At 33.8% G+C, this 20,916-nt stretch overlaps 2 protein-coding genes across 2 annotated transcripts in view; one reads left to right on the top strand and one right to left on the bottom strand.

Moving 5' to 3' along the window:
- The window catches only part of MSH5 (MUTS-homolog 5), a 364,768-nt gene that overhangs the window by 150,036 nt on the left and 193,816 nt on the right, over positions 1 to 20,916 (top strand). The window contains exons 17-18 of the mRNA XM_089831617.1: positions 8,442 to 8,492; positions 8,623 to 8,701. Coding sequence (XP_089687743.1) covers positions 8,442 to 8,492; positions 8,623 to 8,701 — 130 coding nt within the window. The remainder of the gene's footprint in view (positions 1 to 8,441; positions 8,493 to 8,622; positions 8,702 to 20,916) is intronic.
- Positions 1 to 20,916, bottom strand: part of LOC149556975 (uncharacterized) — a 363,967-nt gene that overhangs the window by 149,484 nt on the left and 193,567 nt on the right. The window lies entirely within an intron of this gene.

Here is a 20,916-nt window from a genome sequence, read left to right as displayed (position 1 = left end):
GTCAAAATCGGGGTTTTGAAATGCTATTACATGTAAGGCTTTTCGTGTAATTGTGTTGTGCGAGTGGATGCGAAAAGTGAGATGAGTGAAAATGGAAGTGAAAAATGGGATTACATGCATGTGCGGATGGTGAATGAGATGGAAAACATTTAATCACATTTGTCAGATGAGATGTGAAGTGTTGTGACATGGAAGATATGAGGCTTTCGCATGAAATGAAACAACAAGTTTTTGGGAAAAAATTTGTAACTTCTCCAAAGTGGAGAAAATCGGAAAGCAAGCACACAACACAAAAACTCAAAAGACAAAATGTACCTTTGGGAAGTGACTCAAACATGTCAAGATGCAAAGCACTTCAACGCACAAATTCAAATTTGGAGTTTGGGGAAAAACCAAAACCATGAAAATGAACAATTTCTTCATTTTTAAAGGAAAAATGTACATTTCATGGCATATATATTATACATGGATAAGCGTACAATAACAAGTCATAATATGCATGGAAATAGCAAGATAAGCATGAATTGATGAGAAAGTTTGAAAATGTCCACTTACTTGGAGATCAAAGAGGCAAAATAGCAATAATCATAAACTTTAAAGACCAATTCTTCCTCAAATCCGGATTTTCAAACAACTTTTTGACTTTTTCCGTACTTGCATTTAACAAATGTTAATGAGCAATGAAGGTTGAATTTGACATGAAAGTGCCAAATACATGATCTCCAAAGGCAATATCATGCATTTCAAACTCAAAAACAATCCCTCTTGATCAAAGGTATGGGCTGGAAATGCCATTTTTTGAGTTTTTTGAACAAAAACATGACAGTTTAATGCAAAAATCTGGGCCTTTTTAAAAAACATGTGGCCAAAAAATGCATGTTTTTGAGTCATTTTTTACTTGTGAATGCAAAAATGACTTTCCCAAATGCATATACATGGATCCAAATGTAAAAAAGTGGCTTCAAAATGCATAAAAGTGAATTAAAACCCCAATTTTTTGGGCATTTTTAGCAAAAACGTGATTCAAAAAAGGCATGAAACATTTTGACTTTTAAAGTTGAAAGTGTGTATCACAATGCAATGACAAACACTTAAAATGCCAAATCGATTCCTCCTTGAGCAAAAACATGGGCCAAAAAAGGATTTAGTTGAAGTTTTCACCTAAAACGTGCTCTAAGATAGAGCTTAGAAAAATGTCTTTTAGCAAGATGAATCCATTTTTGATGTTAGAAAATCCATTGCCAAGCAAAAGCGATCCTATTGGAGAAGATCTCATGCAAAACCATCAAGTAAATCTCTCACAATCTCCAAAATCGGGTTCTTGGAGGCCCATTACATGTGTTCTCCCAAAATTGAATTTTTTAGGAAGCATAACATGTTTTAAAATATGCAAAAAAGTTAAAATCGGACCTTTTAAGATGGAATGCATATTTTAAAAACTCCCCATATGGCAAATCACACCTTTTAGGAGGCATGACACATTTTAAAATATGGACGTGGTTAAAATCTGACCTTTTAGGGAGGATTGCATATTTTAAGTTAAAGCTCATGTTTTTGATGCAAAGACATATTTCAAGTGAAAACTCACATTTTTGGTGTAATGACACCAAAAAGGTCCACTTTTGATAGTTTTATGCTTTTAAGTTGAACTTTATATGTAGTGACATGTAAAATGTCCACTTTTGATGGATTTTACATGAACTAGCATACAAAATGTCCACTTTTGATAACTTAAAGTCATATATCAATTTAATTTCATTAAAAAGTTATTTTAATGGGACAAACCATATTTATATATCATATTAAAAATATAATACATAAATATTATTTAAAAAGTAACATTTAAATGAGCATTTAATTTAAATATCAAAAATTAAACTGAAACTATATAGTTTATATAGTCACTTTAAGTGAAAAATCAAAAAGCAACTCAACTTAAAATTATAACATAAAGTGCACTTTAGTTACTGTAAGTGAAAAATTAAATAATAAAGTAATTTAAAAACATAACATAAAGTGAATTTAAGTTTTATTTTTCAAAAAATGAATGTCAAATTAAAAATATAACATGATATTTTTAATTTGTGCTATTGCATAAAAAAGGCCCACTTTTGAGGCACTAAAACAACCATATCTCTTGATTGACAACTTCGATTACGCTCAAGGTTAGAGTAAATCGAAGGGGAAATCGAAAGTCATGACATGAGTAAAACCAAAGGATTAAAAATCAACAAGCGCAAACTCAAAAGCAAAGAAAAGGACGATGAAGCCCTAAAAAATTAAGCAAAGGCTCGATAGAAAGAAAAACGAAAAAGACTTGACAAAAGCCTTCAGTAAAAGGATTCATTATATTAATTGGAGTTGATTGGTTGATCAATACTAACCAATTAAATAACGAACTAAACTTAGATAAATGTGAAACTAAGCTTGAAAAAGTTTCGTACTGTTACCAGCATTTTGTGGTTACAAAATGCAGGAGAACACACATAAACTAGGAAAAAAATTGCAACTAAAGACACTCTGATTGTGCTTAATTCACATCGACACAGATTGACACGAGATTAAATTTCCTTACATCTAGCTCATCGCACATTGTCATAACTCATGCTTGATCAAACTCACTTGCATTACGAAAGAAGCTAAAGATTTGGCAAACTTGTGTAGTCGCTTGCAAAAAGATGTATTCTATGACAATTGCTTCTTATAGATGAATTGGTTAAAAACCCTAAACGAATTTTTTTCTTGACGATTTTTTTTTCAAATCTGTCATCACTTTTGTATGAATATTAACACAAATATTTGTGAAACTCATCCAATCTATAAATGTTCGCTAAATTTTGAACCTCAAGCTAGAATTTTGGTGGACCTTGTGACTTAGCCTATAGGCAATTGTCTATCTAAGAGATTTTGCTCCCAGAGAGAAAAAATTTGTTGAAAAGGCCTTGCAAGAGCTTCATCACAATATTGATGAATAATATAATATTTGGATGTGAATAATGTGTCTCTAACTTCTTTTTGTTTAGTTTTATTTTTCTCTCGAAGTGCAATTTTAAACTAGGGTTTTTTATTCACCCATTTAATCATAAAGTAATGTTTTATCTTATTTAATCCCCCTCCTAGGAATTAGAATTTGAAATGACCCTAACTATTAAGGTCACTTAAAAACCAATGCTTAATCTTGAAACAATTCGTCAAACACCTGTCTTGTAGTCTGAACTGCATTAATGGTAAATATTATACTATGAATTTTGTCAAAACTGGTCATGTACTGAATGCTACTGCTGGAGGTAATTACCTGGACATGTCAGCGCTGCCCAATTGCTGAGGAAACTCTACAGCCGAACAAACCTATGCAATGTGTTTGTATAATTCGCAATCTTCAAACAGTGCCGAATCCAATAAGAATTGAGTTCGCCCGGTGTCAAGGGATACAATGGCCCAAAATCGCATGAAATGTGGATGAGCTATGAAGACTGGGTTGCTCCTGCACAGTTCTGTTCCAGACTGAGTGCCAAGTTCCTGTGATTTTATATGGACTGGATTGAGACCACTGATCGGTTCCGGCCTGCTCTTCTTGACCTGTTAACAATGCCGTACTTGTACGGCCCTGTGCAATTTTTATATAATTCTCAGCCTTCCAAAACAGTACCAAAACTAGCATGGATTGAATCGCCTAGGGATGTTAGATAGTCCCTTAAAAGCTTAAATCGAAACTCTCAATAGTTTGTGACAAATTAGCAAGTTGTGACCTGAACCTTAGTACGGCTCTATTTGTACGGCCCTGCTATAAATTAATCTACTTGGTATTGGGTGCCAAATTTGGTATAGTTTGGAATGCCTAGGGTTAATGTATAACCCCTCTCAAACATAAATTCAGATTCCCTCGCAATAAGAAGTTATGAATAAAAATGTGTTTCTAGCTTCCTTTCGAATTTCTCCAGTTCTGCAATGCTTGGTGTAGATGGCAAATAATTCCACACTAGCTAATCCTCCAATGATCAATGATCCTCAAAATTGGCCTTAGGCCACAGATTTTGCCCCGATGAAATGACTGTAATGTCACCTCCAATCTGCAATAATTCAGGTGATATTCCACACCCTCAAAATTGTGTACCAATTGAGAGTTTTCGTTCTCAATGGCCAGTTGTGTCTATTGCAGAAACCCTAGGTTCCACAATTCACATCAACAAACATCAACATCAACAACAATAGATCTGGATGATTAGAATGAAGCCCGGGGTGCCTATTTATTCGTTTTCCTCCGCTTTCTCTTGAAGCTTCTAGAACATTATTTTGTTTTATCTATTAAGTGAAAATATTCAAGTCACTTAATTAAATATAAAGTTACCTTTTTGATATCTATTTATTTGATAACTTTATAAATAATTAACTTAATACCACTTATTTATTTAATTAAAATAATTAATTAGTCATCCTCATAAAATATTCATTATTTTGGATAACCTAATTAATTAAATTAATTAAATCAAATTGCCTCCAAAAATGGGGACATGACAGAATTTCATAAGGGGGTCATAGCCATGGCTCAAAGTACCCTATTTAAGTTATATTATAACTAAGTTGCCTAGGGAATGGTGTCAAGCTAACCACTTATTATAATTTATTATTATATTCTAAGGTGATTATAATTATTACTTTTCATTATTGTTTAATTAAACCAAACATAAGAAATAATTAAATTGTTCCCCAAATTATTTGTAGCTTGCTCATGTGGACTCTTATTCGAATTCTGTCTGATGCCCCCTATTGACTGATGCTATCTAACCACTGCAAGCTAACTGGCAGTCCCTAAAATTTTAGAATTTTGTGAAAAAATAGGAACTATGCCAGAGGTGTCCAGGACGATCTCAGTGGTCTTCTAGTGTATCCTTGCTAACTCTTAGTTTATTTCTAAAAATAGGGATCGCTTCTAAAATCTAGGAGACTGCCCAAGATTTTCAACGGGCTCTCCAAACTTTAATATGTTGTCACAAGCCCTTGAAAGGTTCTCTATCCATCTCATTGGCATACGAGACCCTGCTAATAGGTCAATCCTGCTAGCAGAACTTGACACTAAGGGAGGCGTAAAAATGGGGACATTGCAGATATGTTGCTGGTTTTCTTTTGGGAGGTTCATGAAGATGAAACCCTTCATGGAGAATATCTTCTATAAGGTGAAAATCCTTCCTAGTTGGTTGCTGGTGGTTTCACATAGAGGCTATGCTTGAGCTTTGATTGTGGTGATTTTGTAAATATTTTGATTTCAGGGTTTGAAAGGGAATTGTTTTTTATTTATTTCCTGATTCAACACATTTGAGTATATTTGGTTTTGGTTTCAAGATGATACTACTGATTCTTGCAGGGACATCAAAGACTTTTTTTGGCCGGCTGTGTCGTTTTTTTGCATAGGTTGTAACATACAAAATTGGTCTTTGGCACTTGGGTTTTGTAGTTATATTTGTGGCATTAATATAGAAACCTTCAAGGTTTAGGTGTCTATAATTGGAAGGATTCAAAAAAGGTTTTTTTGTTTATCGATTTATTCTAGGGCTGATTGCTTTATTTAGGTTGGCCGCCAAGGTTTGAAATGGATTATTGAGTTTGGAAAGGATCTAAAGTTAGAAAATGGCTGGAGCTAAGTCATGAAAGGGATGCGATGAATAATGGAACTGCCATGAAATAATAGATTGCACTTAGGTTGGTTAATTCATCAGTATGAATCGGAGTTTAATTGCCCCTGTATTCAAGCTTCAAGAATTTTTGCAATAGCAGGGAGTTACACTGATTTTGCTTGCAATTTGGTGGTTTGATTGTGGGTTTTTATGGAGAACAATGTTTGAGCATGAACTTTGTAGTCTACCAGTGCATTAAAAGAATTATGGGCTGTTGTTGCTGCTTTTATGATTATACCTGCCTTGTAGACTGTCTTGTCATGGAGATTGCTGCAACAGTTTCGAATAATTCTGAAATGCATCATATATAATTGATTTAATTGTTATGGTTGTCTGGTCCATTGTATTTCCATATACTATGTGTGGTGATTTAAATGACACATTTTAAGACTTCAAAATCAATGCATTGAATAAAATTTAAATGATCCAAAGCTCAGTTCTTAAACAACTAGCAAACATTGTATTAGTCAATGTGTTTTTGTCACCTGTTTATAAATCATCTACAAAAAAATTTAGGGGTCATACACTACCTATAAAAGTTTGACTGTTGTCAATTGCAGAGTTGTCTAAGAACACTAATTGAAGCCATTTTGTTAAGTTATTTAATTGCACTATTATGTTCAACACCTTTATTGACTATTCCAGCTATTTCGGAATGGTCTTATGAAGTCCAAGCATCTTTTTTGGAACACTTGCATGGGGTATGGAGGAATGAAATTCCACTTTGATGGTTTATCTGTTCCCTGGAATAATACATTTTACCACCTATTCCTTCTGTTATTGAATATAATTGGGCACACAAGGTTTATGAGGATTTTCCTGCAACATTTGGAATATATGCTCTCAAGCTTGTCCTTCCTACAGTTATCTTAGGTTCCCTTGACTTTCCTCCAAAATGCTTGTCTCCAAAGCTGTTGTGTAATGCCCTTTTCTCTGCGCTAGACCTAATGACGCCTTCTTGGTCTATCTTTCCATCCAGATAGGCTAACAACATTTATTTTGAGGATGCCAACTAGTCCTAAGGATCTATTTGGTTTCGTTGGGGGAGATATTTAAGTGGGAACTCCTAAGGTTAAGTCACTTAATTTTATAATGTCGATTTATAAAGTACTTTATCATTTAAAGTCACTTCATGACAAAAATGACTTGAGTGACTAAAAGACAAAATAGGCTTTTATCCCACATTGCTTAGTTATTTGCATCCTCCCTCACTTCAAGGTTATAAAAGCAAGCATCTACTTTGGGATTATCACCAAGAAAGATATCAATATTGTGAAAGTTAATCTCGGTTGCTTAAATGTGGCTGGATCTTTCTTGTAAGGACAAAACCCCTTATTGAAAAGTGTGGAGACTGGACATAGCCCCAGAAATATCTACTAAGTTATCTAAATCAGGTACAGTTTACACAAACTCTTTGGCTAAGCTCAGTATATTCTCAGAAAAGATCACGTTTTGGGAAGAAGTAGTACATACTTCTCTTGGTAGTAGTTGGACAACCGCATGAACATGTTTCTTTTCAGTAACAACAAATGTCCTCATACATAGAATGCAGTAACCCACTAGCTGGACTCACTCCAAAGGATTGGACGGGATAGTACAAGCATCACACAGGAGCTAGAGCATTAAGTATTGCCGACTTTAATAGCAGAGTTGGAAGGGCAATTGGTTAGCCTAAGGGAACTTAGGTATATCATCACTCCTTTACAGGACGACAACAGGGATATAAGCATCAACTACAGTTGTGGCAACATAGACATTGTACTTATCAGGCCGATAGGGTGTCTCCCATGGGTAGGGACACACGGTTTGAACACTCCAAGGACTGGCCATTCATGGAAACAGGAGGTCACGACCCTTTGACAGTCAGCTCCAGCACTGTATGAACTACCCAGCCTCCCACGTTGTACTCCAGGTGCCAATATCTGCTATACATGTTCTTTATTTATATTTAGTCAGTTATATTGCTGTTAAAGCATAGTTAGAATGCGAAATGCCAGTCATGGTTAACGTGAGTCTCTAGGAAATAAGAGATCGCATATGAATGTCTGTATATGATTAGTGTAGTTCTGATATACATGTTAACTCTTGACTTAACAACTGAATGTGATCATTTCATCCTACTGTTACGAATTACATGGTGGACACATAATTAATCTATTGAGGAATCATTCGTATCAATTCATAGTCTGCATTGTCTCAGTGTACTAAGGTCCGTGATACACGATGGGGGATTTTACAGTGATAACAAAACTCTCATACTAGGTTGCACACTAACTGTTCATCAAATTGTCTCTAGTCAGATTTTAAATTCATTGTCAGGTAACAGCAGGGATCTTACATATTGGGACCTATTTTTATTTTATACAAAAGTTGATGCATCAATTGAAATGACATGTTCTTGGTCAAAATTTTCTCACTTTGTCTTAATCATATATGCTTTAAACTTCAAACATGATTTCTTGTTTTTGACTTCTGAAGGGTTTTCCCTTGAACAATAGATAGATTCATTTTCAGAGAAAGCTCTTGTTTTTCTTGATTTATTTTGACTAACCAGTATCCATGATAACAAATAATTCTTACATTGAGATGTGGGTAGTTGTTTGGTAATTTTTTTCCAACGAATTAAGATAATCATTTCCTAAGCGGTGCCAATATATAAAATCTTTTTTGTTTTTCTATGAGAATGAAGATTTTCTTATGGTTTTCATAAAATACAAGTTTTGAATAAGCATTTAGGAAAACATTTTAACAATTGTCAACTTCTATTAGCTGGATGAATTGAAAGAGATATACATTGCGCTGCCTGAGTTTCTTGAAAAGGTATCTTCAGAACCTGTTCCCTTATAAGTTCTTCATCAAGATTAAAGGAATCGATAAGAAAATATCATTTTTATTTTTCATATCAGCTGAAAATATTCATAGCATTGAATGGATTTATGTTTTCTTCCAGGTTTCATCTGTAGAGATAAAACGTCTACCATTTGATTCCAATGCTGTTCAAGGGTCTATTGTGTATATACCTCAAATCGGTTGGTAGCAATCTTCCAATTCAATATAATAATATCGATGGCAGTTTGTTGTGTTCACGATACATGATATGTAGTGAAGGTTGCTAGAGACATGAACTAAGAAAGTATTTTGAGATCAAATCAATCAAGTGCAAATTCATTGTACATAATTTGCTAGGCACTAGATTTTCAAATAAAATCAAAGCAATAAAAAGCAATAATTTCTTCAATTTAAAGACCATCGCATACTGTAAGTTAAATTTGACTTGAGCATAATTATGCATTTATCTTTTATCTTACATTCCTAACCTTTCTTATCACCATGTATCAATGGGTTTATAGAACTGAGATAACAAAGATTAAGTTGCATTACAGTTTAGAGTTTATTCCAGTTTTAATTCTTCACTCTTTCCATTCAAATATTGAACTTGTATTAGAATTTGAAGCTCCACTAAGTTGTTCCTCATTTCTTTTCGAGAAGAAAGCCTGAGCCATCTCTTACAAAGATACCCTGTTGCGAATCCTCTAGTGGGTTTCCATCACTCCATTGACATTAATACTTTGTCCTATTTCCTCACACTGAAACTATTATACTCTATTATAAAGCCTTTTGTTGACTATTATTACCTTCATTTTGTAGTTGTTTCTTTAGTAGTGTCACCTTCATTCTCTAATCTCTCGCTAACTATATTCTTTCTCATTTTCTAACAACATTGGCGTCTATCCTTAGGATTTTGGTTTAATACTAATCTAACAACATTTTTTGTGTTTGTGATTAATATTTTAATTATTCCTAGAAAGTTGCCAACTTCTAGAGGTTAGGCAAATGATTTTTGGAAGAGACATGTTCCTTCTGAGGACATGTCCTTTGATTCCTATACTTATAGAGGGTAAGGATGAAGTCTAAGAGGACACAAGATAAAATATAAGTCTGCTCCTTAGTCATTACTGCCTTCATACGAATTGCAGAAGTAAAAGACAGAATTCTGAATTACATTTCTAATCCAATTAAAGGCTGCTAGATTTTGTGGACCTCTGATAGATAAAACAATTACAATAAATATGGAACAATATATACTCTTACTTGAATCACAGTAGTGCAGAGTTGTTCTTCAAATAATGGTGATCTTTGTATTGCTTATGTTTAGTATCTCCTTCTGTATATTGCTGATAATATTATAATGCTCTTGCAGATTAGAGTTCAGAAGAAAATGTACTGGAAAGTATTTGTGATGATTGGTATACAGATTGTTGGGTTTGAGATGCCGTGTATTGATATCTTTCTCATCGATCTGCATTACATATATAAGTTGTGCAATGGTTCTTTACGTGGCCTTTGGCCATGTAGGGTCATGCCTCTATGGGCATAACTAATGATTAGTTAATCAGTAAACCAACACTACTTAACACAAGCAGTCGATAATGTCATTTACATTATTGCAATTGGCAATATTACAAGGCAGTCTGCCGATATCTAATCTGCCGACAATTGTATCACATGTTTATTGAAATCATTAACAACTCATATACATATATGTATATGTGTGTGTGTGTGTGAGAGAGAGAGAGAGCGAGAGAGAGAGAGAGAGAGAGAGAGAGAGAGAGAGAGAGAGAGCAATAGTAATGATTATCAGATAAGTATGATACAAATTTGCATATGTCAAATTACTTCTACAAACGCTATACATCAACACTCCCTCTTAGCAAGGGAGAAGTAATATACTTTAGATTTCAAAATAGAATATCTAATTACTTTATTTGATATTAACACTTTGAAACAACGACTAGTCAGATAATAAAAATCACCAAGATATGAACACTATTATAATGTACATCATAATCTCTAATTGTCCGAAACAATATCTAGAGTAATCATAATGAATATGTTATCTATGATCTCTAATTGCCCGAAGCAATATCTAGAGATGTCCATAGTAATAACATAAAAATTTGTTACTCATGATCTTCAATTGCTTGAAGTAATATCTAGAGATGTCCATGATAACAAATGAGTTTGTTATCTAGGATCTCTAATTGCCCGAAGCAATATCTAGAGATGTCCAGATAACATGCCTATCATTTGCAAGATCGTCACCTTACAAACAATCACCTTCTGAATAAATATGTCCATGAAAGATCATCACCTTGCATTACATATATGATGCAACTAAACAACAATAGAAGCATAAACTCACATTTAAATTCAATATTCAATATTACAAATTAATCATACCAAGTTTTTCTTTGAAGTATTTCAACTTCACTTTAGCAAGAGGCTTGGTAAAGATATTAGCTGTTTGCTCACTAGTACAGATGTACTCCAGTTGAATGATTCCTCGATTCATCATATCTCGAATGTAGTGATAAGGAATTTCAATATGTTTGGAGCGATTGTGGGAAACCAGATTGTTTGAAAGCTTGATGCAACTTTGATTATCACAATGAATCATAGTGGGCTTCAAAGGTTTTTTGAACAAATCTGCTAACAACTTCCATAGCCATACCGCTTCTCTAGCACTCGACGAGGATGCAATGTATTTTGCTTTGGTGGAACTTAATGCAATTGAAGTCTGTTTTTTGTTGGACCAAGAAACCACACTAGATCCTAGATTGAAATAATATCCAGAAGTACTCTTACATTAGTAGGACTGCTGCCCAATCAGAATTTGAATATCCATGAAGTTCGATGTTGACTCTATCATATTTGATTCATATTCCAATAGCACCCTTTAAATATCTCAAAATGTATTTAGCTGCATGTAGATGTATCTTCTTTGGTGCACACATAAACTAACTCAAGATGTTAGTAGCATAACATATGTCAGGACAAGTATTCACCAAATACATTAAAGATCCAATAATCCATCTATAGTAAGTAGAATCTGTAGGTTTTGATTTGATCATATCATCTTTAAACTTGTGTAGATTTACTTCTAGAGGAGTAGCAGTTGGTTTACATTCCATCATTTCAAATTTTGTTAAAATTTAAATTTTATATTTTCCTTGATTTAGAAGAATGTAGTTATCCTGTTGCCAGACTACTAATCCAAGAAAGTAGTGAAGTAGACCTAGGTCTTTCATTTCAACTGTGCTGTGAGTTCCTGTTTGCATTTCTTTATGCTATGTTTCTCACCTGTTATCAAAAAATCATAAACATATAACACAAGTATAATCATATTATTATCATCTATTTTGAAGTAAAAATTGGGATCAACTTCATTTTGGAATATCCTAACTTCATTAGATAGTTGTCTATCCTTTCATACCATGCTCTGGGAGCCTATTTGAGACCATAAAGTGCATTTTTTAATTTAAAAAATGAGTTTTTCTGTCATGAGTGCTAAATCCTTTTGGTTGCTCGATATAGACTTCTTTTTCAATTTTGCCATTAAGGAACGTTGTTTTGACATCCATTTGATGAACATTTTTGAGTTGTAGGGTAATTCCCAAATTTAGGTAAATTGAATAGGAACCAATTCCTTTGATAGGATGAGTAGAGTTATCTCCAATGGTAACTTCTTCTGAGGATTGTTTAGAGAAAGTTCCAAATTTGTCTTTGAAACCAGTGATGTGCCTGGGTGCTCCACTCTCTATGATCCAAGTGTTGTGGTTTGAGTTTAATTCACTTGAAAGGGCTAAGTAAAAAGCATAGTTTCTATCTTCTTTCTCTACACCCTCTTCTTTGATTTTTGTTAAGGCTGCTTGAATTTTCTTCTTTTTAGGGCAGAAGTTATGAAAGTGACCAATTCTATCACATTTAAAACATCTAACTTTGGACCAGTCACGTTACTTATATGATTTTTTAGATTCCCTTTTGTTGCGTTTGAATTTTTTTTCTTGTTTGATTTCACATGAAGTGCTTGAATTTCTCCCTCTTGATTTCTACTTAGTCCTCTTGAGACTGATCTAGATTCTTCTTGTGTGCATTCATTCTTTAATAAATCAAATTTAGGGAGTTCGGGTTGAGAGCTTAAACCTCAAATAAACATTTCACATGATAGAGGAAGAGCTCTTAGTGCTATCATGCTGAGTTCTTTGTCATCAACTCAATTTTCCATTGTTGCAAGTTGATCTTTTAGTTCAGAAATCCTTAGAAAGTATGAAGTTATGGATTCTTCATTTTTCATTTTTATATATAGTAGATCTTGCTTTAGGGTTAATAATCTACTAGTATTGTTGATTTCAAATATATCTCGAATAGTGGAGAACATCTCAAATGTAGTCTTGAGACTAGATATGGATGGAAGAATATGATCTTTTACAGAATCTATTATGATTTTCATTGCTTTATTATTATGTCTTTTCCATGTTACTTTCTCTGGTTTATTTTCAGGCATGGATATGTTTGACTCAATATATTCCTCTAATTCCATTTCCCTTAATATTATCATTACTCTAATTTTCCATGATGAGAAATTAGATGCACCCTCAAGTCTATCTTCTAGTCTCACATGATTCACCATTTTGATAATATAATTTAGCTTTTGAAAAAATTTGAGATTTTAGTTTTTAATTTAGAGTAATTGCTTTTCTTATCAGAATGGATTTGATACCATGTTAGATTTTGTGTACCTCTGATATATAAAACAATTACAATAAATATGGAACAATAGATACTCTTACTTGAATCACAGTAGTGCAGAGTTGTTCTTCAAATAATGGTGATCTTTGTATTGGTTATGTTCAGTATCTCCTTCTGTATATTGCTGATAATATTATGATGCTCCTATAGATTAGAGTTCAGAAGAAAATGTACAAGAAAGTATTTGTGATGATTGGTATACAAATCGCTAGGTTTAAGATGCTGTGTATTGATATCTTTCCCATCAATCTGCATTGCATATATATAAGTTGTGCAACGGTTATGATCCATAGAGTCATGACTCTACGGGGCCTTTGGCCATGTAGGGTCATGCCCTTATGGGCATAACTAATAATTAGTTAATCAATAAACCAACACTACTTAACACAAGTAGTCGACAATGTTGTCGGTAAATGTATAATGTAGCCGACGGGTAGAATAGTATCCGAATGGGCGCATGACGCTTTTAGTCACCCCTTCGGAATGGTATATGTACACGTCCGAGATGGACTTTGGAATCATCATTGGATCATGGTAGTCATTATAATCGGATTGTAATCAGCAAGTGCATACATGAATAAAGTATTTGTTCTGAATTGAGTTGTGTTATACATGTGTTAAACTTCTTACCCTATGCAGTAAACAAACAATGCCATTTACATTACTCCCATTGGCAATATTACAAGGCAGTTTGTCGATATCTAATCTGTGATATGAATATCAGGATTTAACTGTGTGATTTTGAGTCAAACTCGATGACCCATGTTTCTAATCTGCCGATATCTAATTTGCTGACAATAGTATCAATCGCATGTTTATTGAAATCATTAACAACCCATATACATATATGTATATATATGTATGTGAGAGAGCAATAGTAATGATTATTAGATAAGTATGATACAGATTTGCATATGACAGATTACTTCTATAGACGCTATACATTAATAAAGGCAATAATTTGAATTTATTCATAGCAAGTTATAAGGAGATAAAGAAGAAAGAATCTAGTCTATATTCAGCCCGAAGAATTTGCATAAACTTTACACCGCTTTTCCACTCTCTAGCACCAAATCTTGAAAAGACAACGAGAAAAGAGTTAGATCCAATGAATCTAACCAATGACTAACCTATCTCATCATTACACACCACACATGCATCCACATTATTAAAACCCAAACCCTGTTTTATCTTTCTAATTAGTTTGTGTCATATGTAGAAAAAGAAGGATTAGTGACACATGGATGTAAATGCGGATCTCACAAGGGTTCGAGTCCAATGTGTCATTGACAAATAGGTATCAGGCATGAAGAAATAGGATTTGAAAACAATATCAAAAGTGTTGTCCTGCATTTTTTCACAACAAAATGTTGGTAACATCATGAAACTTTTTCAAGCTGGTTTCACGTATCTCTAAGTTTGAATTTGATATTCAATTGCTTAATGTTGATCGATCAATCAATTTCAATTCATATATCAAATTGTTTTATTGAAGGCTTTCATCAAGTCTTTTTCATTTTGCTTTCTATCGAGCCTTTGCTTGATTTTTGAAGCCTTCATTATCATTTTCTTTGGTTTTGAGTTTGCGTTTGTTGGTTTTGAGGCCTTTGGTTTCACTCATGTCATGGCTTTCGGTTTTCCCTTCGATTTGGTCTGACCTAGAGTGTAATTAGAGTTGTCAATCAAAAGATATGACCATTTTAGTGCAAAAAAAGTGAACCTATTTAATGCAACAACACGAATTAAAAATATCATATTGTATTTTTAATTTGACATTCACTTTTTGAAAAATATTACTTAAATTCACTTTATGTTATATTTTTAAGTTACTTTATCAATTAGATTTTCACTTAAAGTAACTATAGTGCACTTTATGTTATATTTTTAAGTTGAGTTACTTTTTGATTTTTCACTTTAAGTGACTATATAATTATGTAGTTTCAGTTTAATTTTTGATTTTTAAATCAAATGCTCATTTAGATGTCACTTTTTAAATGATATTTATGTGTTGTATATTTAAATATGATATATAAATTTTGTTTATGTTTCGTTTAGTAACATTTTTATGAGATTAAGTTGATTAAATGACTTTAAGTTATCAAAAGTGGACCTTTTATATGCAATTACATGTAAAATCCATCAAAAGTGGACATTTTACATGTCACTGCATATAAAGTTCAACTTGGAATCATAAGTGGTACTCTTTGATGTCATTACATCAAGAGGCTATCAAAAGTGGACCTTTTTGATATCATTACATCGAAAGGTAAGTTTTTGTGTCATTGCATCAAAAAAGTGAGATACAACTTAAAATATGCATTGCACCTCAAAAGGTCTGATTTTGACCATATGCATATTTTAAAATGTGTTATGCACTCCAAAAGGTCCGATTTTCTTTGTTGAAAGTTTTTAAAATATACAAGTTGTCATGTCCCCTTTTTAGCTCTGTCTAGCAGTGACATGAGAGTTAGCCTATTACGGAGTCTCGTAGGCTGGCAATGGTGATCAGGTACTCAGTCAGGGTTTTCAACATCTGGATTTGGTATTACAGGCAGTGGTAGATCAATTGAGAGCAGTTCCTTGATTTTAGAAGGCAGTTCCTTGATTGTAGGAGGAGATTCTACCTTTTACGAGGTGGTGACGTTTCGAGAGTTAAGGTTCTACGAGATCACCCCTTGGTCTCAATTTCAAGAGATTTGGTGTGTTCCTTATTTTTTAGGAGTATCCCTAGATTTGAGGGTGAGATTGCTAGTTGGCCCAGGTTGTCCGGCATCAGTCACAGGCAAGTGACAAACTCAGTTTCATGTGTTAGAGGTGTTTGGGTTGTTCCTTGGCTACTTGGAAAATATTTTAATATGTTTATATATTCTCCTAAGTTAGCATTTTAATAATTTCTAAGTGGTTAGCCATTTTGGAGTAATAAGGAGTTTTCTGGCAACATTTGGATCGATTTACCTATGTGTGGTAGCTCGTTGGAAAGAGCTCAGTCTCTAATATTTGATTATCACTTTTTGGGATTTATTTGATGCTTGGAGCTATTTGTCATTAATAAAGTAATAACTTCCTTATATTTGGATGCCTTTATTGGGGAAATAATGTTATATTATAAAGTTCAAATGAAATCCACTTTAGGGGTTTTTTAGGGTTCGATTTGTCTTGGAGAGGGGATATAAGGAGATGTTAACCTAAAGGTGAGTATCTTTATCATTTTGTCAACCTATTTTGAATGCCATTGCTCTGGAAGAGCATTCCTCACCTAGGACGCAAACCCTAGTGTTGAGAGCAAATTTGTTGGGACGTAGCCCTCAACAAGAGCACATTCGAAGGTCCCTATGCATACAGTTTGGTCAAGGCAGAGGATTGATTTCTAGTATTGTAGTCACACTTTGCAGGCTGTGGATTTTTAGGGAAGGCAGCGAGTTTGGTTCAGCTTGGCATTTCTTTGCAACAACTTGCGTGAGGAATTTTGGGGTGTTTTATTGCAGCAGACTGGAGTTATTTTATTGCAGCAGCTTGGGCTTTATCGTTTGAACTTGTTTAATTGTAGCTGATTCTCATCTTCAGCTGGCGTCAACCTTGTTTGAAGTACATCTGTATTGGGACTATTCTGAAATAAATCAGATTCTGCTGGTATGATTTTAGAATCATTTCCAGATTAGCATGTTTTGCTACATATGGTTTCTATCACTTCTTTTTTATTAGTTACAACATTACTTATTCATTGTAATACCTATATTCTGTAAAATACAAAAAGAAACAACATTCTTTTGCAACTTTTGTCTCACTCTATAAGATCAAAACAAATCTACAGGAAAATATAATTTATATAATTAAACATTATAGCAGCAACAGAGTGAATATCCATTTGGGATATTTCACAGGTCACTCCAAAAAGTCCGATTTTAACTAAAAACATATTTTAAAACATGCATATCACCCCAAAAGGTCCAATTTGGAAAGAACACATGCATTTGCTCTTCAAGAACTCGAGTTTGCTCATTGTGAGAGATTTACTTGGTGGATTTGCATCAAATCTTTTCCATTAGGGTCATTTTTGCTTGGCAATGGATTTTCTAACAAAAAAAATGGATTTATCTTGCTAGAAACCATTTTTTCAAACTCCTTCCAAGGGCACGTTTTTGGAAAAAAATCAAAAAACATCATTTTTGGCTCAAGTTTTGGCCCAAAGAGGAATGGATTTGGCTTTTCAAGTGTTTTACATTACATTGTGACTCATGTTTTGGTGTTTAAAAGCCAAAATGTTTTTGTTTCATGCCTTTTATGAATCGCGTTTTTTCTTAAAATGCCCAGAAAATTCAGGTTTTTATCCACTTTTATGCGTTTTGAAGACACTTTTTTGTATTTGGATCCATTTATTGGCATTTGGGGAAGTGATTTTTGCATTCACAAATCAAAAATGACTCAAAACATGCATTTTTGGTTTAGTCTTTGCAAAAATGGCCCAGATTTTTGCATAAAAAAGTCATATTTTTGTACAAAAAACTAAAAAACTGACATTTCAGCCCATACATTTGGATCAAGAGGGGTTGTTTTTGAGTTTTAATGCATGCTCTTGTCTTTGGAGACCACATTTTTGGCCTTCTCATGTCAAATTCGACCATTGAATGTCCATTACACACATGTATGCAAAAAGTCAAAAAGTTGTTTGAAAATCTGGATTTGAGGGAGAATTGGTCTTCAAGTCTATAAAACTTTCTATTTTGGCTCTTTAACCTCCAAGTAAGTGGATATTTTCAAACTTGCTCATCAATTCATGCTTATCTTGCAATTTCTATGCACATCATTGCTTGATGATTGCCACTTGTTGAAATCAATGCCATGGAAAGTGCATTTTTTCTTTAAAAATGAAGTAATTGTTCATTTTCTTGTTTTTGGTTTTTTCCCAATTTCCAAATTCGAATTTGTGTGTTGAAGTGCATTGCATCTTGACATGTTTGAGTCACTTTCCAAAGGTACGTTTTTCTATTATATTTTTGTGTTTTGTGCTTGCTTGTTGGTTTTCTCCACTTTGGAGAAGTCACAAGTTCTTTCCCAAGAATTGGTTGTTTCACTTCATGCAAACGTATCATCATATTTCACATCAATTTTCTATGTCACAACACTTTTCATCTCATCCGACAAATGCGATTACATGTTTTCCATCTCATTCACCATCCGCACATGCATGTAATCTCATTTTGTGCTTCCATTTTCACTCATCTCACTTTTCGCATCCATTCACACGGCACGGTTACATGAAATGCATTACATAACTGCATCTGAAGGGTCTGATTTTGATTAAAAGTCACTTTTTGAAAAGTCAAAAAGATGTCATTTTCATGTTCCATGTACTTTGACTTCACCTTTTCACCAAAAATGACTATAAAGTTCATTATCCCTCTTCCATTTTCCATTTCCATCTCTCCATATGCATTCACACTTGAATGAGCAAATACATGTTTCTGCATCTTTCCATGCTTCGCACCTCATCTTCCATTCACATTTGCATGTAAAGTGCATCCTCCATCCGCATTCGCATTTGCATCTCATCTCCTTCTTCATCCCTTGTTACATGTAATCATTTTTCATAAAATAACATCTTGAAAATGCTAAGTCACATTTTGGAAATTAGTAATCTTCATTTGCACGCATTCCCATGCGCCAAGCACTTTACTTCGAAAAAAGAAAAAGAAAAAAAGAGGAGTTAAAGGTGTTAATGGAAAGTTATTTCGAGTTTACATTTGGACATCGTCAAGAAGGTTTTCAAAGTGTTAGAGAATCTAGAATGTGTCAATCAACAAAGGAGAATTCATGACAACTTGAGCGAGAAAAGCTTGACCACATCAAGTCTTCAAATGACAACAAACAATTCAGCAAAGAGAGTCAAGCTATTGAAAGACGTAACACCGTGATTATCAAGGTGAACGCAGTGGCACAAAATACAGGAACTCCCAATTCTGTTATTATCCGAGATAGCATCGCCAAGTACAAGGCCTTTGAAGACAATTCCTAGGATTGTTTCAATTCTCTTCCGTCTTTCTTCTTCTTCTGTCATGTTTGTAATTGAAGAGAATGTATTACATGAAAATGTGTAATTACATGTAATGCGACTTACATATGTAATTATTAATTACATGTAATGCAAGTTACATGTGTATGTAAAAGATGTAATGCGAGTTGCATGTAACCCTATATTTTTTCTTTTAGTTAAACTAGGTCAAAGTTGGTTGAGTTGCTCCCATTTTTTCTTCCACCTTTTTCTCAACTCCTGTGCCTATATAAAGGAGTGCTCCCTCATTCCAAAAATCATCTGTTTTTTTGTATGCAAGAAAGCTCTGCCACATTTGTGCAAGCATAAATTTGATTGTGTAGTATGAATTTGGGAGAAAAGTGAATAAAAGAAGCAATTAGATTTGAAGCTTTGACTAGAAGCAATTGTGATAGAGAAAATTAGAAGCTTTGACTATAATTTGTGCCTATTTTCTTGATTAATGTTATTATTGTGTGTTCAATAAAAGAGCATAGTGATTTAAAAAGCAATCGGAGCCAAAGCTTTGACTGGGAGCGGTTGTGGAATTATATAGCTATAAGCTTTGTTTGTAGCTTATACTTCTTTCTTAATTTGCAAAATAGTTAATTTATTCTTACTTTTAGGAGTCTTTGTGCCTTAATTGTAAAGTTTTTTCATATAGAAGTATGACCGGACTTAAGAGCCAAATTTGTACATTTTCAGCTAGCCGTTGAGTTAGTGAAGGTTTATCGGTATCACTGTTTCTTGCTCTTGATAGAAGTGTAGTTAGAGATTCACCGTGCCCATTACTTGCTCCAGGAGTAAGTGGATATTTTATTGAAAGATAAGAAGAAAGGATATTGGTAACACCCATTTTATAAAATCTCTTGACTTCTTGCTAACCTTGAGTTGATCCAAGGAACGGTGAGAAGGGGGAGCCTTCCCTTTAAGGTAGGAGAGACTTTGTCTCACACGCTGTGGCTGGTCAACCTATTTTGCAACTGAATTTTTATCCAAAACTGTCGGTTGTAAAATATCTAGCCAATAAAAGGAACATGTAAATTGTATTAATGAAACTTTTTATTGTTTCTAGATGCAGATCGTAAATGCAAATAAACTGATAAGCTGTTCAAGGGACAATACTTTGTAATTAAAACCTTACGATTTATTGAACAACAACATATAGTTCAATCAACAAGTAATGGGTAATCATTGTTAATATGCCACAAGAATCACAGTTGCAATCATGCTGAAAGTGATATGAATTAGAATTTAGAACAGACAAATGAACAACATATTGTAAAAGAGAAGCATGGGAATCAACAAGAGAGGAGATAGACAGTCAGAGGTGTAAAGGAGCAGAAACTGGTAAAGTATTTCTCAGTAATGCATGAAAGAGGGGAGACAAAAACAAGTCCTTCTTTAAGGTTAAATCCATATGAGCATCTGCAATCTCAATAGTGCAGATCTGAGTTTTCAAAACAATTTTCATTGAATTGATCCACATGGCAGATGCTGATGTGGATCCAGCATCAGCAAAGGTATATGTGTTTCAGCATTAATTGTGTCATTGATGGTTGAGTATTAAAGTTCTTTTGAAATAGAAGGTTCATGTGGCCACTGGATACATGATATCAACTTGTG

Source organism: Cupressus sempervirens, chromosome 5 (genome assembly GCF_028749045.1).
Source record: "Cupressus sempervirens isolate cs-2001-9-10 chromosome 5, ASM2874904v1, whole genome shotgun sequence".
NCBI lineage: Eukaryota > Viridiplantae > Streptophyta > Pinopsida > Cupressales > Cupressaceae > Cupressus > Cupressus sempervirens.
Note: the sequence above shows the minus strand (reverse complement) of the source record. Positions and strands in the feature narration are given on the sequence as shown.